At 42.9% G+C, this 24,292-nt stretch overlaps 2 protein-coding genes across 4 annotated transcripts in view; one reads left to right on the top strand and one right to left on the bottom strand.

Moving 5' to 3' along the window:
- Nucleotides 1-1,549: 1,549 nt before the first annotated feature.
- EEF1A1 (eukaryotic translation elongation factor 1 alpha 1) lies at nucleotides 1,550-5,846 on the top strand. Its single transcript, XM_054492995.2, has 8 exons — nucleotides 1,550-2,345; nucleotides 3,292-3,465; nucleotides 3,840-4,019; nucleotides 4,128-4,424; nucleotides 4,508-4,658; nucleotides 4,746-5,002; nucleotides 5,097-5,331; nucleotides 5,427-5,846. Exons 2-8 carry the CDS (start codon nucleotides 3,322-3,324, stop codon nucleotides 5,549-5,551), a joined length of 1,389 nt encoding a protein of 462 aa, XP_054348970.1. The 5' UTR covers nucleotides 1,550-2,345; nucleotides 3,292-3,321; the 3' UTR covers nucleotides 5,552-5,846.
- Nucleotides 5,847-23,149: 17,303 nt separating this feature from the next.
- Nucleotides 23,150-24,292, bottom strand: part of MTO1 (mitochondrial tRNA translation optimization 1) — a 41,425-nt gene continuing 40,282 nt past the window's right edge. For all 3 annotated transcript variants that reach the window (XM_054492990.2, XM_054492993.2, XM_054492988.2), the window contains one exon: nucleotides 23,150-23,672. In XM_054492990.2, coding sequence (XP_054348965.1) covers nucleotides 23,511-23,672 — 162 coding nt within the window. In that variant the 3' untranslated portion in view covers nucleotides 23,150-23,510. The remainder of the gene's footprint in view (nucleotides 23,673-24,292) is intronic.

Genomic DNA, 24,292 nt, shown 5'->3' with positions numbered 1-24,292 from the left:
CTGGGATTACAGGCATGCGCCACCATGCCTGGCTAATTTAGTATTTTTAGTAGACACAGGGTTTCATCGTGTTGGCCAGGCTGGTCTCGAACTCCTGGCCTCAAGTTATACGTCCGCCTCGGCCTCCCAAGGTGCTGGTATTATAGGCGTGAGCCACAGCGCCCGGTCCAGTGTTGGTTCTTAAACGCGAGAATTGAGATCTCCTTTCACCTAATGAAAGTCTCGGCCACTATCGCAACATTCAGAACACCCAGTCTGTGTTGCACAATAGATTACTTAGGTAATCTATAAATTAGATTTATAAATCAAGGATTCATGTAATTTTGTCATTCCTTGCGTGATATTTTAAAAAACATTCTGTGTAAGGTACTTATAAAGCGTTTATTATTATCCGCAATCACAGGGGCTTGAGGAAAAACTTTGACTGTGGCCGGGCACCGTGGCTCACGCCTGTCATCCCAGCACTTTGGGAGACCGAGCCGGGTGGATCACTTGAGGTCAGCAGTTCGAGACCAGCCTCGCCAACATGGTGAAACCCCGTCTCTTCTAAAAATACAAAAATTTGTGAGGCGCGCTTGTAGTCCCAGCTACTTGGTAGGCTGAGGCAGGAGGAATCGCTTGAACTCGGGAGGCAGAGCTTGCAGTGAGCCGAGATCGCGCCACTGCACTCCAGCCTGGGCAACAGAGTAGGACTCCGTCTCAAAAAAAAAAAAAAAAAAAAACAAAGAAAGAAAGAAAAAAAAGTGGACTGTGAAAACTGAAAGGACTAGAAAAACTATACTACAAAGATATAGAAACCAAGAAAGCACCATGCGCGTTTGCCTTTAACTGCTTCCCAACTTGTTTTCCTCTTCCAATTTGATTGTGGTTTCCTCTCCAGAAGGAACTCCACAGTACTTAGCGTTGGCCACATAGTAGGTTCTCAAATACTTGTTAATAAATAAGTTTGTTCGAGAAGCTGGGCAGTGATATTCTACAGCTGGAAGAAGAAACATAATGATCTAGTAATTAGCTCATTAAAAATAAACGTTCTTCTTTCCTCAGAGGAGCATTTCCCAAGGCCTGCCTTGATAGCCATCCAAAAAGGCCAAGCTCATCCAATCTTGCCCTAGATTTATGCTAAAATGCAGTTACAATCTATAGGATGAGAGAAAACGACAGCACTTATTTAAATATAATAGGCACTTATTTAAATAGGAGAAGCTGTGACTTCATAGCAAGTGTTGGGGTTAGGAAACTGGGTGGATAAACTTGCTGATGCTGTAGATCTTAGTCTCTACATGAGATCATGTGGAAAATCTGAAAGCATTTTAGGTTCCTTATGTTGGCAATCAAATGACTGTACACCTTTTAATTTAAAAAGTACCATGAGGCACACACACACACACACTCGCAAGAACTTTTTGGCGTAACAAAACTAGAATTAGATCTAAAGCTAACTGTAGGACTGAGTCTATTCTAAACTGAAAGCCTGGACATCTGGAGTACCAGGGGGGAGATGACGTGTTACGGGCTTCCATAAAAGCAGCTGGCTTTGAATGGAAGGAGCTAAGAGGTCAGCACAGGAGCAGATTCGTCGCTTTCACGGCCATCGAGCCGAACCTCTCGCAAGTCCGTGAGCCGTTAAGGAGGCCCCCAGTCCCGACCCTTCGCCCCAAGCCCCTCGGGGTCCCCGGGCCTGGTACTCCTTGCCACACGGGAGGGGCGCGGAAGCCGGAGCAGAGGAAGAGCCAACCCGGGGCTGGGCTGAGACCCGCAGAGGAAGACGCTCTAGGGATTTGTCCCGGACTAGCGAGGTGGCAAGGCTGAGGACAGGAGGCTGATTGAGGGGCGAAGGTACACCCTAATCTCAATACAACCTTTGGGGCTAAGCCAGCAATGGTAGAGGGAAGATTCTGCGCGTCCCTTCCAAGCCGCCTCCCCGTCACCACCCCCCCCCCCACCCGCCCGGACCGGAGCTGAGAGTAATTCATACAAAAGGACTCGCCCCTGCCTTGGGGAATCCCAGGGACCGTCGTTAAACTCCCACTAACCTAGAACCCAGAGATCGCTGCGTTCCCGCCCCCTCACCCTCCCGCTCTCGTCATCACTGAGGTGGAGAAGAGCATGCGTGAGGCTCCGGTGCCCGTCAGTGGGCAGAGCGCACATCGCCCACAGTCCCCGAGAAGTTGGGGGGAGGGGTCGGCAATTGAACCGGTGCCTAGAGAAGGTGGCGCGGGGTAAACTGGGAAAGTGATGTCGTGTACTGGCTCCGCCTTTTTCCCGAGGGTGGGGGAGAACCGTATATAAGTGCAGTAGTCGCCGTGAACGTTCTTTTTCGCAACGGGTTTGCCGCCAGAACACAGGTGAGTGCCGTGTGTGGTTCCCGCGGGCCTGGCCTCTTTACGGGCTATGGCCCTCGCGTGCCTTTCATTACTTCCACGCCCCTGGCTGCAGTACGTGATTCTTGATCCCGAGCTTCGGGTTGGAAGTGGGTGGGAGAGTTCGAGGCCTTGCGCTTAAGGAGCCCCTTCGCCTCGTGCTTGAGTTGAGGCCTGGCTTGGGCGCTGGGGCCGCCGCGTGCGAATCTGGTGGCACCTTCGCGCCTGCCTCGTTGCTTTCGCTAAGTCTCTAGCCATTTAAATTTTTTGATGACCAGCTGCGACGCTTTTTTTCTGGCGAGATAGTCTTGTAAATGCGGGCCAGGATCTGCACACTGGTATTTCGGTTTTTGGGGCCGCGGGCGGCGACGGGGCCGGTGCGTCCCAGCGCACATGTTCGGCGAGGCGGGGCCTGCGAGCGCGGTCACCGAGAGTCGGACGGGGGTAGTCTCAAGCTGGCCGGCCTGCTCTGGTGCCTGGCCTCGCGCCGCCGTGTGTCGCCCCGCCCTGGGCGGCAAGGCTGGCCCGGTCGGCACCAGTTGCTTGAGCGGAAAGATGGCCGCTTCCCGGCCCTGCTGCAGGGAGCTCAAAATGGAGGACGCGGCGCCCGGGAGAGCGGGCGGGTGAGTCACCCACACAAAGGAAAAGGGCCTTTCCTTCCTCGGCGGTCGCTTCATGTGACTCCACGGAGTACCGGGCGCCGTCCAGGCACCTCGATTAGTTCTATGAGCTTTTGGAGTACGTTGTCTTTAGGTTGGGGGGAGGGGTTTTATGCGATGGAGTTTCCCCACACTTAGTGGGTGGAGACTGAAGAGTTAGGCCAGCTTGGCACTTGATGTAATTCTCCTTGGAATTTGCCCTTTTTGAGTTTGGATCTTGGCTTATTCCCAAGCCTCAGACAGTGGTTCAAAGTTTTTTTCTTCCATTTCAGGTGTCGTGAAAACTATCCCTAAAAGCCAAAATGGGAAAGGAAAAGACTCATATCAACATTGTCGTCATTGGACACGTAGATTCGGGCAAGTCCACCACTACTGGCCATCTGATCTATAAATGTGGTGGCATCGACAAAAGAACCATTGAAAAATTTGAGAAGGAGGCTGCTGAGGTATGTTTAATACCAGAAAGAGAAAGGTCGACTAAAATGAGTTTTACCAGCAGAATCATTAGGTGATTCCCCAGAACTAGTGAGTGGTTTAGATCTGGATGCTAATAGTTAAGACCTTACTTATGAAATCATTTTGCTTTTGGTGACTTCTGTAATCGTATTGCTAGTGAGTAGTTTAGATTTGGATGTTAATAGTTAAGATCCTACTTAAAAAAGTCTGCTTTTTGGTTGCTTCTGTAACCCTATCGAAGTGACTAAAATCACTTTGGACTTGCAGTTGTAAAGTGGAAACTGCCAATTAAAGGCTGGGGGCAAGGAAATTGAAGCTGGAGTTTGTGTTTTAGTAACCAAGTAACGACTCTTAATCCTTACAGATGGGAAAGGGCTCCTTCAAGTATGCCTGGGTCTTGGATAAACTGAAAGCTGAGCGTGAACGTGGTATCACCATTGATATCTCCTTGTGGAAATTTGAGACCAGCAAGTACTATGTGACTATCATTGACGCCCCAGGACACAGAGACTTCATCAAAAACATGATTACAGGGACATCTCAGGTTGGTGGGATTAATAATTCTAGGTTTCTTTATCCCGAAAGGCTTGTTTTGTACACTGGTTTTGTCCTTTGGAGAGTTGACAGGGATATGTCTTTGCTTTCTTGAAAGGCTGACTGTGCTGTCCTGATTGTTGCTGCTGGTGTTGGTGAATTTGAAGCTGGTATCTCCAAGAATGGGCAGACCCGAGAGCATGCCCTTCTGGCTTACACACTGGGTGTGAAACAACTAATTGTTGGTGTTAACAAAATGGATTCCACTGAGCCACCCTACAGCCAGAAGAGATATGAGGAAATTGTTAAGGAAGTCAGCACTTACATTAAGAAAATTGGCTACAACCCCGACACAGTAGCATTTGTGCCAATTTCTGGTTGGAATGGTGACAACATGCTGGAGCCAAGTGCTAACGTAAGTGGCTTTCAAGACCGTTGTTAAAAAGCTCTGGGAATGGCGATTTCATGCTTACACAAATTGGCATGCTTGTGTTTCAGATGCCTTGGTTCAAGGGATGGAAAGTCACCCGTAAGGATGGCAATGCCAGTGGAACCACGCTGCTTGAGGCTCTGGACTGCATCCTACCACCAACTCGTCCAACTGACAAGCCCTTGCGCCTGCCTCTCCAGGATGTCTACAAAATTGGTGGTAAGTTGGCTGTAAACAAAGTTGAATTTGAGTTGATAGAGTACTGTCTGCCTTCATAGGTATTTAGTATGCTGTAAATATTTTTAGGAATTGGTACTGTTCCTGTTGGCCGAGTGGAGACTGGTGTTCTCAAACCCGGTATGGTGGTCACCTTTGCTCCAGTCAACGTTACAACCGAAGTAAAATCTGTCGAAATGCACCATGAAGCTTTGAGTGAAGCTCTTCCTGGGGACAATGTGGGCTTCAATGTCAAGAATGTGTCTGTCAAGGATGTTCGTCGTGGCAACGTTGCTGGTGACAGCAAAAATGACCCACCAATGGAAGCAGCTGGCTTCACTGCTCAGGTAACAATTTAAAGTAACATTAACTTATTGCAGAAGCTAAAGTCATTTGATTTGAGACTTTGGATTTGCACTGAACCCAAATCTTTTTTCCAAGGTGATTATCCTGAACCATCCAGGCCAAATTAGCGCTGGCTATGCCCCTGTATTGGATTGCCACACGGCTCACATTGCATGCAAGTTTGCTGAGCTGAAGGAAAAGATTGATCGCCGTTCTGGTAAAAAGCTGGAAGATGGCCCTAAATTCTTGAAGTCTGGTGATGCTGCCATTGTTGATATGGTTCCTGGCAAGCCCATGTGTGTTGAGAGCTTCTCAGACTATCCACCTTTGGGTAAGGATGACTACTTAAATGTAAATAAGTTGTGTTAAAGATGAAAAATACAACTGAACAGTACTTTTGGTAATAATTAACTTTTTTTTTAATAGGTCGCTTTGCTGTTCGTGATATGAGACAGACAGTTGCAGTGGGTGTCATCAAAGCAGTGGACAAGAAGGCTGCTGGAGCTGGCAAGGTCACCAAGTCTGCCCAGAAAGCTCAGAAGGCTAAATGAATATTATCCCTAATACCTGCCACCCCACTCTTAATCAGTGGTGGAAGAACGGTCTCAGAACTGTTTGTTTCAATTGGCCATTTAAGTTTAGTAGTAAAAGACTGGTTAATGATAACAATGCATCGTAAAACCTTCAGAAGGAAAGGAGAATGTTTTGTGGACCACTTTGGTTTTCTTTTTTGCGTGTGGCAGTTTTAAGTTATTAGTTTTTAAAATCAGTACTTTTTAATGGAAACAACTTGACCAAAAATTTGTCACAGAATTTTGAGACCCATTAAAAAAGTTTAATGAGAAACCTGTGTGTTCCTTTGGTCAACACCGAGACATTTAGGTGAAAGACATCTAATTCTGGTTTTATGAATCTGGAAACTTCTTGAAAATGTAATTCTTGAGTTAACACTTTTGGGTGGAGATAGGGTTGTTTTCCCCCCACATAATTGGAAGGGGAAGGAATCTCGTTTTAAGCTATGGGAGGTTTGCTTTGATTACAACACTGGAGAGATGCAGCATGTTACTGATTGCCTGTCACTAAAGCAGGCCAAATGCTATGAGTCCTTGTATTGCATAGAAAGCTTCATGTCATTAAACCAACGTTAAGTGAATCTTTGGAAACAATATTTCCAGATTACTGGGATGTGCATTTTGAAACGTAGGTTAAAATGACTGGGCAGTGAAAGTTGACTATTTGCCATGATATAAATTTAAGTGCAGTGGCTAGTGCACACCCTATGAGTGGAAGGATCCATTTTGAAGTCAGTGGAGTAAGCTTTATGCTAGTTTCATGGCTTCACAAGTTTTATTGAGTGCTATTCAGAATAGGAACAAGGTTCTAATAGAAAAAGATGGCAATTTGAAGTAGCTATAAAATTGGACAGCCTAATCTACATTTATTTTCTGCAGAGTCTAATACCTTTTATGCTTTGATAAGTAGCAATTTGTCTACTTTGGTCACTAGCAATGAAACTACATGGTAATAGGCTTAACAGGTGTCAGTAATAGCCCACTTACTCCTGAATCTTTAAGCATTTGTGCATTTGAAAAACACTTTCCATGATCTTCCTGCTGGGATTACAGGCATGAGCCACTGTGCCTGACTTCCCATATGTAAGGGTGTCTAAAGGTATTTTTTGTGTGGTTATAAAAGGAAAATTATAACCTTTTATAATTTTATAAATTATATAAAATTATATTATAAATTTTATAAATTATATAAATTATAATTTTTATAATTTATAAATTATATAAAATTTAAGCTTATAAAAGGTTAAAATAAGACCTTTTATAAGCTTAAGTTTGAAGGATAGGTAAAATTAAAGGACATGTTTTTTGTGTGATGGTTTTTTAAATATTTTTTTTAAGATGGAGTTCTTATTGCCCAGGCTAGAATGCAATGGCAAAATCTCACTGCAATCTCCTGGGTTCAAGCAATTCTACTTCAGCCTCCCAAGTAGCTGGGATTACAGGCATGGGCAGATTTGGTGTTTTTAATAGAGATGAGGTTTTTTCATGTTGGTCAGGCTAGTCTCAAACTCCTGACCTTAGGTGATTGCCTCGGCCTCCTAAAGTGCTGGAATTACAGGCATGAGCTACCATGCCTGGCCAGGACATGTGTTACATGCTAAGCAGGAGTTAAAGCAGCCCAAGAGACAAGGCCTCTTAAAGTGACTGGCAATGTGTGTTACTCAAGATTCAAAGGTTCTTGAATTGGCCATAGACAAGCTTGTAACTTGAAATGTTATCCTTTACCCTCATTTAAGTCTGAATTAGATAAAATGCCTTCCCATCAGCCAGTGCTCTGAGGTATCAAGTCTAAATTGAAATAGAGATTTTTGTCCTTAGTTTCTTTGCTATCTTATTTAATGTTTACACAAGTAAATTGTCTAAGATTTGCTGGATGACAGTAGAAAAGACAGGTAAGGCTTTTAATAGATGGCCAATAGATGCCCTGATAATGAAAGTTGACACCTGTAAGATTTACCTGTAGAGAATTGTGTTGACATGCAAGGAAGCAAGATTTAACTGAAAAATTGTTCCCACTGGAAACAGGAATGAGTCAGTTCACTTGCATACTGAGATTAACTTCCTCTGTGAAACCCAGTGTCTTAGATAACTGTGGCTTGACCACCACCTGCTGGTATTCATTACAAACTTGCTCACAACAATAAATGAATTTTAAGCTTTAAGATGAAGTGGCATTTCTTTTAACAGTTACTATGTTGGAATTGGTTAAAAATTTTGGAGTGGATTTCAAAAGTGAGAACTAACTTCAGTTGATTTCAAGGTAGTGCTTGGGTTTTTTTGTTTAGACAGGGTTTTACTCTTGCCCTGGCTGGAGTGGAAGTTATGGCTAACTGCATCCCTGACTTCTGGGCTCAAGTGATCTTCCCTGAATAGCGGGGACCACAGGTTTTTGCCACCATGCCTGGCTAATTTTTGTATTTTGCCATGTTGCCCAGGCTGGTCAACTCCTGGGCTCAAGTGATCTGCCTGTACTGTATCTTTCCCAGTTAATCTGATATTTATCTTTCAAATCTCAGATGTACCAGGACGTCGGCAGTGACTCAAGGAAGAACCCATGTGCTCTTAGTGGGACGCGATTTGTTCAGACCTGCTAACCTCAACCCAGTTTCAGTTCTTTCTAGTGGAGAATGTTGACAGTTTACATTGATAGGCAGATTTTAGCATTGCGTTATCTTCGTGATTTTTTTTTTTTTTTTGAGACGGAGTTCCAAACTTAGTAACTTACCATTTATTTTTTAGTGTAATTCTAAAAGATTTCATTGAGCTCGAACTACCCTGATACTTAAATGTCCTTTTTCTCTTACCTAATTATTTGCAATTAAACATTTTTGTCATTTACTTTGGGACTGTTTTTAGCAGGCCTATGGATCTCAGGGTTTAGTTTTGTGGGCTCTATGGGAGACAGTGACAACAAAGATAAACGTTAATGTTGCAATAATTCTAAGCAAGGAATATTAGAAAATGAAGCAGGCCAGGTGGTGGCTCACGCCTGTAATTCCACCATTTTGGGAGGCGGAGGTGGGGGGATCACAAAGTCAGGAGTTCCAGACCAGCCTTGCTAATATGGTGAAACCCCATCTCTACTGAAAATACAAAATTAGCTGGATGTGGTGGCGGGTGCTTGTAGTTCCAGCTACTCAGGAGGCTGAGCCAAGATCACACCACTGCACTCCAGCCTGGGCGACAGAGAAAGACTCCATCTCAAAAAAAAAAAAAAACAAAAAACGAAAGGCTGGGCGCAGTGCCTCGAATCCTAGCACTTTGGGAGGCTGAGGCCAGAAGATTTGCTAAAAATGCAAAAGAAAAGCAAGCTGTGGTAGCACATGCCTATAGTCCCAACTGAGGCTGAGGCAGGAGAATCCCTTTAGCTTGGAAGGTAGGGGTTGCAGTGAGCCAAGATCTTGCCAGGGCACTCCAGCCTGGGTGACAGGGCAAGACTCTCAAAAAATAAAAATGCTGGGCGCGGTGGCTTACGCCTGTAATCCCAGCACTTTGGGAGGCCGAGGTGGGTGGATCACGAGGTCAGGAGATCAAGACCGTCCTGGCTAAAACGGTGAAACCCCGTCTCTACTAAAAAAAAAAAAGAAATTAGCCGGGCGTGGTGGCGGGCGCCTGTAGTCTCAGCTACTCAGGAGGTTGAGGCAGGAGAATGGCATTAACCCGAGAGGCGGAGCTTGCAGTGAGCCGAGATTGCGTCATTGCACTCCAGCCTGGACGACAGAGAGCTACCCCATCTCAAAAAAGTATATATATAATAATAAAAATTAGCTGGGCATGGTCGTGCACACCTGTAGTCCCAAGCTACTCTGGGGGGTTCAGGCAAGAGGATCACTTCATCCTGGGAGGCTGAGGCTGCAGTGAGCTATGATGGTGCTACTGTACTCCAGCCTGGGCAACAGTGAGACCCCGTCTCCTAGGTTCAAGCAATTCTCCTGCCTCAGCCACCTGAGTAGCTGGGCCCACAGGTGCCCACCACCACACCTGCCTAATTTTTGTATTTTCAGTAGAGACAGGGTTTTACCATGTTGGTCAGGCTGGTCTCTTAACTCCTGACCTCAGGTGGTCTACCCATCTTGGCCTCCCAAAGTGCTGGGGTTACAGGCCTGAGCCACCGCACCCAGCCGAGTCTGGCCTCTTTAACTTAGCATGATGTATTTGAGATGCATTCATTTTGCGTGTATCAGTAATCTCTTCCTTTTTAATGGGTGTATGACAGTTTGTGTATTCATTCCCAGCTGAGGGGCATTTAGTTGTTTCCAGTTTGGGGCAATTATTAATAAAGCTGCTATAAATGTCCACATATAGTTTTGTATGTAATGATGTTTTTATTTTATTTGTGTAAATAGCTAGGAAAGTGATTACTGGGCTGAGTGGCAAAGCGTATGCTTTTTAAGAAGCTGCCGAGCTGTTTCCAAAGTGGCTGAACCATTTAGTAATTAAGAGATTAACTTTTTTGAGGAAGACAAATAGACTACATGAGTGTTAAACTGATATTTTGCAGGTCAGTGAAGTTATTTGTTTAGAAAATATTGTGCTTACTATGTTCTAGGCACCGTTCTAGGCACTGGGGATAGAGCTATGAACAAAATGGACCTGGTTATTGAACTTTGAGTTTATAGTTAGTGGGGGAGATAGAGATTCAATAAATAAAAGTAGCTAATTTTGAGTTGTGATGGTACTATGAAGGAAAAGAGAAATATACCATGAGGGAGAAGAGTAAATGAAAGGGACATAATTTAGACTGGCCAGAGAAGGTATTTGCCAGAAATAGCTGAGACCTGAAGGATAAGTAGGAGTTAGGGGAGAATATGAAAACATTGTGTGTGAAATATATATATGCATACACACACACAATGTTTTCATATTCTCCCCTAACTCCTACATATAATATATATAATTATATATATGCATACACACACACACACATATATATTTATTTTCTTGAGACAGAGTCTCACTCTGTCACCAGGCTGGAGTGCAATGGCTTGGTCTCGGCACACTGCAACCTCTGCCTCCCAGGTTCAAGTGATTCTCCTGCCTCAGCCTCCCAAGTAGCTGGGACTACAGGCGCACAGCACCATGCCCAGCTAATTTTTGTGTTTTTAATAGAGATGGGGTTTCACCATGTTGGCCAGGATGGTCTTGATCTCTTGACCTCGTGATCTGCCTGACTTGGCCTCCCAAAGTGCTAGGATTACAGGCATGAGCCACCACACCCGGCCCTATATATTTTTATTTTATTTATTGTTTTGACACTTTTTTTTTTTTTGAGACAGAGTTTCACTCTGTTGCCCAGGCTGGCATGCAATGATGCTTTATCAGCTCACTGCCACCTCCACCTCCCCAGTTCAAGCATTTCTTGTGCCTCAGGTTCCCAAGTAGCTGGGACTATAGGCGTGCACCACCACACCCAGCTAATTTTTGTATTTTTAGTAGAGAAGGGGTTTTACCATGTTGGCCATGCTGGTCTCGAACTCCTGACCTCAAGTGATCCACCTGCTTCGGCCTCCCAAAGTGCTTCTATTACAGGCATGAGCCACTGCACCCAGCTTATATTACTTTTTAGACATCTCAGTATTTAAGGCTTAATTTGGCCTCAGGACAATCACATAGAGTCAGAAAATCTGAGAAGAAAATTAAAAACCTTTTAATCTAACCTACTCAAATAAACTTTGAATATATTCATTGAAATATTTAATTTGTTTATTATTTATTTTTTATTTTAGAGACAAGGTCTCACTAAAGTGCAAGCTAGAGTGCAGTGGCACAATCATGGCTATGGCTCACTGCAACCTCAAACTCCTGGGCTCAAGCGATTCTGTTGCCTCAGCCTCGCCAGGAGCTGGCACTACAGGTGCCACCACACCTGGCTTGTTTTTTTTTTTGGGGGGGGGTAGAGAAGGGGATTTGCTATGTTGCTTAGGCTGATCTTGAACTCCTAGCCTCACGCAATCCTGCTTCGGCTTCCCAAAGTGTTGGGATTATAGGCATGAGCCATGCGCCTGACCTTGATTACCTTGATGATGTGTATGTCATACATTGGAGGGCAAAGACATCTCTGAATTCCTCACAACAGCCATGGCAGGGGGCAGGTACCCATGTTACAGATGACAGACTGATGCATAGAGAAGTTAAGTCGTGCGGAGTTTACCTTCTCCTAAATTGTCCTGTTACTAGATGAATTTGTTTTTGTTTCATTTTGTTTTGTTTTTGAGACAGAGTCTCATGTTGGCACCCAGACTGGAGTACAGTGGCTCCATCTCGGCTCACTATAGCCTCCACTTCCTGAGTTCAAGTGATTCTCCTGCCTCGGCCTCCCAAGTAGCTAGGACTACAGGTGCATGCCACCACACCTGGCTAATTTTTGTATTTTTAGTACAGATGGGGTTTCACCATGTTGGCCAGACTGGTCTCGAACTCCTGACCTCAAGTGATCCACCCCCCTCAGGCTCCCAAAGTGCTAGGATTATAGGCATGAGCCACCACACCAGGCCATGAATTTGTTTTCAATATTTATTTATTTTGTATTTTCTATTTTTGAGATGGAGTCTCGCTCTGCTGTCCAGGCTAGAGTGCAGTGGTGTGATCCTGGCTCACTGTAGCCTCCACCTCCTGAGTTCAAGTGATTCTCCTGCCTTAGCCTCCCAGGTAACTGGGATTACAGGTGCCCACCATCACACCCAGCTAATTTTTGTATTTTTAGTAGAGATGGGGTTTCACCATGTTGGCCAGGCTGGTCTCAAACTGACCTCAACTGATCCACCCACCTTGGCCTCCCAAAGTGCTGGGATTACAGACCTGAGCCACAGTGCCCAGCCCTTCAATATTTATTTAAATTTGCCTGCTGGCTAACTTCTCATTACACCTAGGCTCTAGTGTAATTAAATTACTTCATTCTCTCTTTTTAAAACTTTTTCCTTTTTTCTTTTTTGTGTTTTTCATTCTCTTATCTACGACAGCCACAATACTTGAAGACACCAATTGATACCCCTTAGTCACATCTGAGCTAAACACTTTCAGTTCCTACAGCTGTTTCTTAATCTTAGGTCACATGGTTTCTAGATTCTTCCCATGCTGTTCTTCCCAGACGCATTTTTTTTTTTTTTTTTTTTTTTTTTTGAGAGTCTCATTCTGTTGCCCAGGCTGGAGTGCAGTGGCACTATCTCAGTTTACTGCAACCTCTGCCTTCCAGGTTCAGGCAATTCTCCTGCTTCAGCCTCCCCAGTAGCTGGGACTACAGGAGCGTGCCACCACGCCCGGCTAATTTTTGTATTTTTAGTAGAGACAGGGTTTCACCATGTTGGCCAGGCTGGTCTTGAACTCCTGACCTAAAGTGATCTGCCCGTATATGGTCTTTTCCTTACCTTACATTTATTTTGTTTCATTTTATTTTATTTTATTTTATTTGAGATGGAGTCTTGCCCTGTCGCCCAGGCTGGAGTGCAATGGTGTGATCTCAGCTCACTGCAACCTCCACCTCACAGGTTCAAGCTATTCTCCTGCCTCAGCCTCCCAAGTAGCTGGGATTACAGGCATGCACCACCAAACCCAGCTAATTTTTCATAGTAGAGACAGGGTTTCACCATGTTGGCCAGGCTGGTCTCGAACTCCTTACCTTGTGATCCGCCTGCCTCGGCCTCCCAAAGTGGTGGGATTACAGGTGTGAGCCACCACGCCTGGTTCTTACATTTATTTTGGAATAACTTTAGATACACGGAAAAGTTGCAAAGATAAGAGTTTCCATATAACCCTCACCCAGTTTGCCTTCCCTAATATTAACATCTTACATTATCATGGTACGTTTGTCAAAACTAAGACACTTTTTTTTGTAATAAAAATAATAGAGATGAGATCTCACTATATTGTCCAGGCTGGTCTCAAACTTTGAGCTCAAGCAGTCCTCCCACCTCCCTCCCAAAGTGCTGGGATTACAGGCATGAGCCACCACACCCAGCCTACATTGTTATGTTACTACTCTCCAGACTATTCAGATTTCACCAATTTTTCTATCCATAGCCTTTTTTTTCTGTTTCAGGATCCAATTCAGGACACCATACCACTGTATGGTTAATTTTAAAAACTCAACTGTTGGGAGTTTGCTTTATCACCGCTGTATCTTATCATCTCGTTAATTTTGTATCTGGAGCCTGCTCTCTAGCATGAATAAGTAAAAATGTGGACTTTGTGATTTACGGATCTGATATTTATGTTTTTGTGTTTTTACTTTAAGTACTAGACAAAGTAAATCTAAAGACAGAGGTCTGTGGTACTGCACTAGAGAATTGTTATTTGATTATGGTGGGCCAAGTGGTTGAAAATTTACCTAACAATACTATAACACAGGCCCTATTTCATAATTTTAATCACAAGGCAATTGTGAAAATTTTATCAAATGTTTAATAAAAGCAAGGTGAAGAAGGTGATAGCTTTAAATTTACTTGCCATTTTTGGGCACACAAAAGTAATTTGCTCTGCCACTTAGAGTTATAAGGTCAAAGTGGGAGTAAATAATCTTTATATTAGGAATTAAAAGTTTCTATTTTAGCCAGTCATGGTTTCCCTAAAAGAGTTCATGTAGTTTTGCTTTTGTCAAACTTTACATTTAAAGCTAACTCAAAACAGATAAAAGCACAATATGCAGCCTGGATATTTCCTTTAACACAATCCCTTTTGAGACATTGTCTAAAATATGGGTTATTGCTTGTATAAAGCCAAACAGACCTAAGTCAAAAGTAAACAGTTTCATTTATTCCAGTGAAAAAAGCGTATAGAAGATTGTGTGGTTTTCAGAGGTTAAATGCCAGATAGCTAATACCAAATGAAAAACATAAATAATATCAAATGAAAAAACATAAATAAAACTTGGTTATATTTTCAGTACAATCATGTGATTGAGGGAACATCCTAGTTGGTGTTGGGATAAACTAAGTTACCATGTAAGTAATTTGAGTTTGACTTCTAGTGCTGTCTGGAGGCATGCAAACTGAGGAACTGGTTCTCAGCCTTCTGGTGAGGGCATCTGCAACATTTTCTGAGGCCTGGATTGTAACCATATGGGTATAACAGTGCAGCTATATTGGTGCAACAAAAGAAGAACCTCATGGAGCATTGACCTACAGTCACCCTCTTTAGCCATTATCATACCTTCTTGATTGACTCTTTGGACTTCCCTGTTGAGCCTCTTGCAGGATTCTATATATAACTAGCAACTCAGTAAACATCTGATGAGAAATGAGGTGATTTTTATTCATTTATGGTTGGGTACAAAGAACGTTTTCTCATAGCTATCTTTATGTTGAAGTTAGGGATGCATTTCTTAGAACTCAATTTCTCATTTTGTATAACTGCTCATCGGTATTTTTCTTCAGAGCTATAATACCTCTGAATTTTCAGTTAAACTGCCCTCCTTGAGGTTGTTTCTTGTGAAATTGGAAATACAGAAAATTCAAACAGTTTTCTTAAATTACTTGAAACACCACATACACATAGCACAGTCTGGTCTTGTGTCAAAATACAGTATATTCTAGAAGTGTTTCCTTTTAAATTTAGCCGTTTTTTTTTTTATGTATCTTAATTTACTGTTATAAATTTGGATTGCCCATGTTTTAAAAGGATGTAGACCAACTCTAAAAGAGAATTCTAAAAGCAACCAACATAATTAAAGACTAAAAATGACTTAATTACAAGCCACTGGACTAAAAAATAGTTGTTTAGCCTAGCAAATTCTAAGGAATTATTATTGTCTTCAGATATAGGAAGAATATTTTAAGTCTGCAGAGGGTGCTGTTCAAGTGAAATTCACACTCTCTGAATTCCCCTACAGCCTCCAAACTCTGGGATAACCTTTGAAATAGAGTGAGTGCCATAATGGCTAATTAAGCATGGCAACTCCATAAATGCTTAACCTGAAATAGGTTACAAAGGATTGGAATGGGAACTGAAGGTTAAGAGAAACAGGCTTCCAGATTGTTCAAAAGGGATGGAGAAATTTTTTTTTTTTTTTGAGACAGAGTCTTGCTTTGTCGCCCAGGCTAGAGTGCAGTGGCGCGATCTTGGCTCGGCTCACTGCCAGCTCCGCCTCCCGGGTTCACGCCATTCTCCTGCCTCAGCCTCCCGAGTAGCTGGGACTACAGGCGCCCGCCACCACGCCCGGCTAATTTTTCGTATTTTTAGTAGACACGGGGTTTCACCGTGTTAGCCAGGATGGTCTCGATTTCCTGACCTTGTGATCTGCCCGCCTTGGCCTCCCAAAGTGTTGGGATTACAGGCGTGAGCCACTGCACCCTGCCGGGATGGAGCAACTTTTAATCCAGTAGAGGACCTCTGGTCCCTAGGAGGGAAAAATCCACTGCAAGTAGCAGAAAGATGTTGTGAAGTCAGAAGACCTGAGATCTATGCTCAACAGCAACTTGACATTAGACTTTAATTATATCACCTCGCAAGGCTAAGTTATATCTATAAAATTGGAGCATAGGAAGAGATCAGTAAGACTTCAAGTTTTTAAAAACTTTTTAGAAAAATTCTTACTCTGAGGAATACACAGATCCTAACCTGTTGGGGTTTTCCTGTCAGAAAGTAGTGCTGTTCAAACAGATTGTTTTTTTTCAAACTTTTGACTGTGATCCACAATAAGAAACATATTTTCATTTATTTTTTAGAGACTGGGTCTTGCTCTGTTGCCTAGGCTGGAGTACAGTGGTATGATCACAGCTCACTGCAGCCTTGAATTCCTGGGCTCAAGTGATCCTCCCACTTTGGCCTTCCAAGGTGCTGGGATTACAGGTGTGAGCCACCATACCTGGCCTGAAATACATTTTATATTGCAGCACAATACAAACACACACACTGTATTTCATTGCATCTAAGATGTTTTTCCGTCACAAATGCTGCCAGTTATAACTGTCAGATGCCATTAATTGTAAGACATACTCCAACTTAGAGATACTAAAATATGGAAAGATGTGCATCTTAAAATTGGTGAATATAGACCGAACGCGGTGGCTCACGCCTGTAATCCCAGAGGTAATCCACCCACTTTGGGAAGCCAAGGTGGGTGGATCACCTGAGGTCAGAAGTTCGAGATCAGCCTGGCCAACTTTGTGAAACCCCGTCTCTACTAAAAATACAAAAATTATCCGGGCATGGTGGATTACAGCCGTGCGCCTGTAATCCCACATACTCAGGAGGCTGAGGCAGAATTGCTTGAACCCGGGAGGCAGAGGTTGCAGTGAGCTAAGACCGTGCCACTGTACTCCAGCCTGGGTGATAGAGCAAGATGCCATCTCAAAAAAAAAAAATTGGTGAATATAATTTGCGTGTGAGTTACTGAAACAAGCTGGGCATGGTGGCTCATGCCTGTAATCCCATCACTTTGGGAGGCTGAGTGGGAGGATTGCTTCAGGCCAGGAGTTCAAGGTTACAGTGGGCTATGATCATGCCACTGTGCTCCAACCTGGGTGACAGACCAAGACCCTGTCTCAAAGAGGAAAAAAAAAATAATGCAACAAAAATTTCCAAGGATAGTATTTACTACCCATGACAAAAAATTTCATGACTTACTAATGAATTGCAGCCAGCAGTTTGGAAAATGTTGATTTTGGTCAGTGACAGTCAAAATGAAGTCCTAGGTCAAAATAATTGCATGCTTTCTCTTTGGCATAAAAGCATAGGGTATTGCTGGGTGCAGTGGCTCACATCTATAATCCCAGTCTGTAATCCCAGCACTTTGGGAGGCCGAGGCAGGTGGATCACCTGAGATCAGGAGTTCGAGACTAGCCTGGCCAACATGGTGAAACTCTGTCTCTACTAAAAATACAAAAATTAGCCAGGTGTGGTGGCACAAGCCTGTAATCCCAGCTACTCAGGAGGCTGAGGCAAGAGACTCACTTGAACCCGGGAGGCAGAGTTTGCAGTGACCTGATGTTGCGCCATTGCACTCCAGCCTGGGCAACAAGAGCGAAACTCCATCTCAAAAAAAAAAAAAAAAAAAAAAAAAAGTGATAAAACACTTATTAGTTCATTTTCATGCTGCTGATAAAGACATACCTGAAACTTTAATTGGAACTTTAAGTCCAATTAAACCTCTTTTTGTTCCCAAAGTTCCACATGGCTGAGGAAGCCTCAGAATCTTGGCGGGAGGCGAAAGGCACTTCTTACATGGGAGCGGCAAGAGAAAATGAGGAAGAAGCAAAATCGGAAACTCCTGATAAACCCATCAGATCTTGTGAGACTTATTCACTATCACAAGAAACCATGGTAAAAACCGGCCCTTGTGATTCAATTACCTCCCTGTGGGTCCCTCCCACAACACGTGGGAATTCTGAGAGATACAGTTCAAGTTGAGATTTGGGTGGGGACACAGCCAAACCATATCAAAGAACATAAAAATTTCCATCTTGGCCATGCGCAGTGGCTCATGCCTGTAATTCCAGCACTTTGAGAGGCTGAGGGAGGTGGATCACGAGGTCAGGAGACCAAGACCATCTGGCTAACATGGTGAAACCCCGTCTCCACTAAAAATACAAAAAATTAGCTGGGTGTGGTGGCACGCGCCTGTAGTCTCAGCTACTTGGGAGGCTGAGGCAAGAGAATCACTTTAACCCAGCAGGCGGAGGTTGCAGTGAGCCGAGATAGTACCACTGCATTCCAGCCTGAGTGACAGAGCGAGACTCCGTCTCAAGAAAAAAAAAAAGAAAAAGAAAAATTCCATCCTAACCATTTGTAAATGAACAGTTCACTGGCATTTAAAATATTCAAATTGTTGTGCAACCATCACCATCAACCATTTCCAGAACTCTTTTCATCTTGCAAAACTGAAATTCTGGGCTGGGCATGGTGGCTCACGCCTGTAATCCCAGCACTTTGGGAGGTCAAGGTGGGCGGATCATGAGGTCAGGAGTTCGAGACTAGCCTGGCCAAGATGTGAAACCCTGTCTCTACTAAAACTACAAAAATTAGCTGGGTGTGGTGGTGGGTGCCTGTAATCGCAGACTCAGGAGACTGAGGCAGAAGAATCGTTTGAACCTAGGAGGCAGAGGTTGCAGTGAACCAAGATCACACCATTGCACTCCAGCCTGGGTGACAGTGCGAGGCTCCATCTCAAAAACAAAAACAAAAGAACTGAAATTCTGTACTCACTAAAGAATAGTTTCCTGTTTCTCCCTCCCCCATCCCCTGGTAACCATCATTTTACTGTCTCTATGAATTTGAGTGCTCCAGGTAATTCTTATAAGGGAATCATACAGTATTTGTCTTTTTGTGACTGGCTGATTTCACTTAGCATAACTTTTTCAAGGTTTATCCATTTTGTAGCATGTATATGAATTTCCTTCCTTTTTAAGGCTGTATAATATTCCATTGTATGTATATGCCACATTTTGTTTATCCTTTCATTCATTGGTGGATACTTGGGCTACTTCCAGCTTTTGGCTATTGTGAATTAATGCTACTTTGAACATGAGTGTACACATTTTTTTTTTTTTTTGAGACAGAGTCTTGCTGTCGCCCAGGCTGGAGTGTAGTGGCTTGATCTCAGCTCATTGCAACTTCCATCTCCCAGGTTCAAGCGATTCTTGTGCCTCAGCCGCCTGAGTAGCTCGGATTACAGGCACATGCCACCACGCCCAGCTAATTTTTGTATTTTAATAGAGATGGGGTTTCAACATGTTGGTCAGGCTGGTCTCAAACTCCTATCCTCAAGTGATCTGCTTGCGCTGGCAGATCTGTAATCCCAAAATGCTGGGATTACAGATGTGGGCCACCACACCCGGGCTTTTTTTCAGGCAGGGTCTCGCTCTGTTGCCCAGGCTGGAGTGTGGTGGCATGCTATCAACTCACTGCAGCCTCAAACTCCCCGGCTCAAGTAATTCTCCTGCCTCAGTCCCCAAGTTGCTGGAACAACAGGTACGTGCCACCATGCTTGGCTAATTTTTGTATTTTTGGTAAAGACGGAGTTTCGCCATGTTGCCCAGGCTGGTCTTGAACTGCTGAGCTCAAGTGATCCGCCTGGCCTCCCAAAGTGCTGGGATTACAGGCATGAGCCACCGTGCCTGGCCTGTCACAAATATTTTGATCTCATTTAATTATTCACTTGAGTTTTAGTAATACCATTTCTTGCCTTTAGTAGTATTCATTAATCTATTTAAAAAGCACGAGCATCTACAACTGTGATATTGCTTATATTTACAAGGCTTATATCTTGTTAAGGTAGACAGATATCAACATTAAGGTAGGGCCAGGCACATGGTGGCTCATGCCTGTAATATCACCGACACAGGAGGCTGAAGAGGGAGGATTACTTGAGCCCAGGACTTTGAGACCAGCCTGGGCAACATAGTAAGACCCCATGTCTACAAAAACTTAAAAATTAGCCGTGCATGGTGGTGCACACCTGTAGTCCCAGCTACTTGGAGGGCTGAGGTGGGAGAATAGCTTGAGCCAGGGAGGTTGAGGCTGCAGTGAGCTGTAATCATGCCACTGCACTCCAGCCAGGGTGGCAGAGTGAGATCTTGTCTCTAAATAAAAACATAAAATAAAAACATTAAGGTAGAATGAAGTAAGTGTAATAATAGAAGTATTGTGGAGAGGGAGTGTAAGGGGAACAGTTAATTTTCACTGTGTGCATTCCAGTGTTAAGCGGCTCTTCCAGATCAGAATAAACCCCTAGTCTCTGCTGGTGGCTTTCCTGATACTCCTGACCACTTCTTCTGGACAGGGCATTCTTCTAGGAGTTGAAATTTCTGAAGTGGAAAAGCCATGGCTATTCCAATCTAGGTTGAAACTAAAAAATGACAAAATACTTTTAAAACCATCAGTAACAAAATTTAAGCTCTTGGCTATAAAGGAACTTCATTTTCAAGGCCATAATTGTTTAATTTAGCATAGGTTCATATCTTTATCCTTCCTCCCCCAGTAATTTTACAAATACTTAAGTGTTTCTTAGCCATTTCTTATTTTTTGGTGTTCCTGTTGAATTGAATTGAAAAAATACCTGGCTTTTTCAACTGCTAGGCAGTCTGGTCTGTGGTGAATAGAGGAAGTCACAAGTATGGCCAGCTTTCGTTGGCAGCTGATTATTGTCAGTGATGGGATTTCTATGAAGTAACTACATTGAGTAAGGTTACATTTTTAGCTGATTTCTTCCTAGGGCATCATATTCTGTAGTACTTCTGCCTAGCAGCACCAGAGGGTAGGCTGTTTTGACATATTAAGTGATGTAATTTTGTTTAAGTTAAAATACAAACATTGTGGATTTAAAGAGGTTTCAGGCCAGGTGTGGTGGCTCATGCCTGTAATCTGAGCACTTTGGGAGGCCAAGGCAAGAGGATCATTTGAGGCCAGAAGTTCAAGACCAGCCTGGGCAACATAGTGAGACTTCACTCCTACAAAAAATTTTTTTAAAACTTAGCCAGGCGTGGTGGCATGTGCCTGTAGTCCCAGCCACTTGGGAGGCTGAGGCATAAGGATCACTTGAGCCCAGGAGATCAAGGCTGCAGTGAGCTATGATTGTACCACTGCACTACAGCCTGGGCAACAGAGTGAGACCCTGTCTCTAAAAAATAAAGAAGTTCACATCCTAAAGCAAATCATAGAATCTAAAATATGTATTTTCCATGAAACATTTTTCAGTGAGACAGTTACTATTGTAATGGAATAGCATTACAAACCTTTATTACAAAGAAACCTTAAAGTTTCTTTATATGTGTAGTGTCACTAGCCCCAAATTGTAGCTGTCAAGAACCTCCCAAAACATTTGAACTTCCTGTTTCTTTTTTTTTTTTTGAGACGGAGTCTCACTCTGTTGCCAGGCTGGAGTGCAGTGGCATGATCTTGGCTCACTGCAACCTCTGCCTCCTGAGTTCAAGTGATTCTCTTGCCTCAGCCTCCCGAGTAGCTGGGACTACAGGCGCGTGCCAACACACCTAGCTAATTTTTGTATTTTTAGTAGAGACGGGGTTTCACCATGTTGGGCAGGATGGTCTCGATCTCCTGACCTCGTGATCCGCCTGCCTCAGCTTCCCAAAGTGCTGGGATTACAGGCGTGAGCCACTGTGCCAGGTTACTTCCTGTTTCTTTAAGATAAATTTTTGTTATATTCTATTCAAAAGGCATTCCATTCATTGCTTTTACTCTTGTATTTAATCAGAAAAAAAAGTTTAGAAACAATGAATTTCATTATTTTGCTGAACAGGTAGCACAAAAACACAAAATACCTTCTTTTCTTTTTCTTTTTTTTGAAACAGAGTCTCACTCTGTCACCCAGGCTGGAGTGCAGTGGCACAATCTCAGCTCACTGCAACCTCTGCCTCCTGGGTTCAAGCGATTCTCCTGCCTCAGCCTCCTGAGTAGCTGGGACTACAGGCTTGCTCCACCACGCCTGGCTAATTTTTGTATTTTTAGTGGAGATGGGGTTTTGCCATGTTGGCCAGGCTGGTCTTGAACTCCTGACTTCAGGTTATCCACCTGCCTCAGCCTCCCAAAGTGCCGGGATTACAGGCGTGAGCTGCTGCAACCAGCCTCTTTTCAAAATATATATACAGTGTGGTATTGTAATTAATATTGTCTCTGTAATAAGAATTTTGCCCAGGAGTAGCTATGACTAAAAGTTACGACCTTTTGAAATCACTAAATCAAGTATTAAAAAATATTCATCATTCCTAAATTATCCAGCATTACAAATACTTTTTACTTGTTACTAATCTTATTGCTTTCTGGAAAGACTAAAATTAGATAAAATAAACCCATGAAAACTAAGCTACATCCAAGTGGCCATATGCAATTATAGTAACAAGATACTTGGTTGCCTCACACCCATAATCAGGCTTAACGTACACATCTATAGCCAAAGTGATTTTGGGGCCCTTAGAACTCTCCTGAGTACCTGCTTTGGCCCGAAGGTGACATGGGAGCTTCTCCCTAGGCTGACACCAGAGATCCGGGTTGGAATTCCAGAGACAAGCAGGGCTGTCTGGCCCATTTGGCTGTATTCATCCCTTAGTCTATTCAGAATGGTTGAGGTATCTGAGGTATCTCAGTTAAAAGGCCCAGCTGATTATCCCACTCTAACCCCTGTGAAGACATACCATTGAAGTACTGGAGAGGAAGAGGGGTACTACTACCATTCTGTTTTTTCTGTCATTCTGACTTAAAAACAGGGAAACACCACTCACCAGTTATTATGGACCTGTCTTCATTGTTAAGAAATGATGGCCATGACAGTTTCTTAAGAAAATATTTTTATGGTATGATATAAAATAACGAATGTTACTCAATTCTCCCATAACTAGGTCACCAAATAAGTATCCACACTGTGGATAATAGGAAACAATGGTGATTTCCAATCTTTCTATTTTATAGGGCTTTCATTAATGTTCAAAACAATTACCAGTGAGGATTTCCTGAAGAAGTACAGATTTCTGTCAACTTTCACCCTACGTACTATATTCCAATAGTATTAGCTGAATGATTCTGGATAATTTTATATAATCTCAAGTCTTTAGTTTTGAGAATTTAAGGGCTTTCATATTGCTTCCTAGCCTAGTATAACCAAGCAAAAGATTATTAACTCTCAAAACACGCTGAATGATAAGACTTTTAATTTGGTAGACTTAATAGGCAAAGTCCCTATGAGTAGGCAAATCTGCATGTTGAGTTTTTTTCCAGGTTCAGTTTTAGGTTCACTATCTCTCTCTTTGATGAACACTGCACAAAGTTATTTGTATTAGAGCTCCTTAAAGAAAGAGTACAAATTGTTTACGACTAGTTTTTTCATATACACAAAAAAGCACAATTATAATTTCTGTCCCACTCAGAAATTAACAGCAAACCCATAGTAATCTAATAAAGCTATTTTAACATGTGCTAAATAATTCTTTTATCTATACTCTTGTATTGATCAAATTATTCACATGCTCTTTAAAAATCTTTTATGAATTGAAAGCTATAACTCTCTCTCTCGAAGTCTGTCTGCATCACATAAGTATTGATCAGTTTTGGATGATTCATTCATAGCTGCCTGTCTTCGTTGAGTGGTCTTCACAAATCTCAGCAGATTGATGATGGCAGCAGGTGTTACTCCGGGTATGCGACTAGCAGCCCCGATCTAAGAATCAATACCACAAGAGAAACTAAGTGAGCTATGCTATGTCAAATCAAATCTATTTTCCTCCAAATATCAATCTGTATAGTATAGTTTATATAATATTTTCTTAATTATTATTTTGATGTATTATCTTAATGTATTTCCTTGTAAAGTAGATAAAGGAAATATTATTTTATGTCTTCATTTTACAAATGGGAAACTGAGGCACAGAAATGTTAAAATAGCTTGTGCAAGATTACATAACTAATAGATGTTAGAGTATCTACTTTTTCATCCCATTAAACTAAGAAAAACTGTAATCAAGTTCCTTTCTTCAAATATAGGTCCACAGTCCCTTATGTGAAACTCTTGAGGCCAGCCTGGGCAAAATAGTGGGTGAGACTCTGTCTCTACAGAAAATTAAAAAAAATTAGCTTAGGATGGTGGTGCACACTTGTAGTACTAGCCTCTCAGAAAACAAAGGTGGGAGGATCACTTGAGCCTGGGAAGTCGAGAATGCAGTGAGCTGTGATTATGCCACTGCACTCCAGCCTGGGTGACAGAGTAAGCCCCTCTCAAAAAATTAAAATGAAATGAAATCCTTGAAGCCATACGTTTTTGTAATAAGATATATATAATCC

This window comes from Pongo pygmaeus, chromosome 5, assembly GCF_028885625.2.
Source record: "Pongo pygmaeus isolate AG05252 chromosome 5, NHGRI_mPonPyg2-v2.0_pri, whole genome shotgun sequence".
Lineage (NCBI taxonomy): Eukaryota > Metazoa > Chordata > Mammalia > Primates > Hominidae > Pongo > Pongo pygmaeus.
The sequence above is the reverse complement of the archived record's forward strand: the minus strand, read 5'-3'. Positions and strand labels throughout refer to the sequence as shown.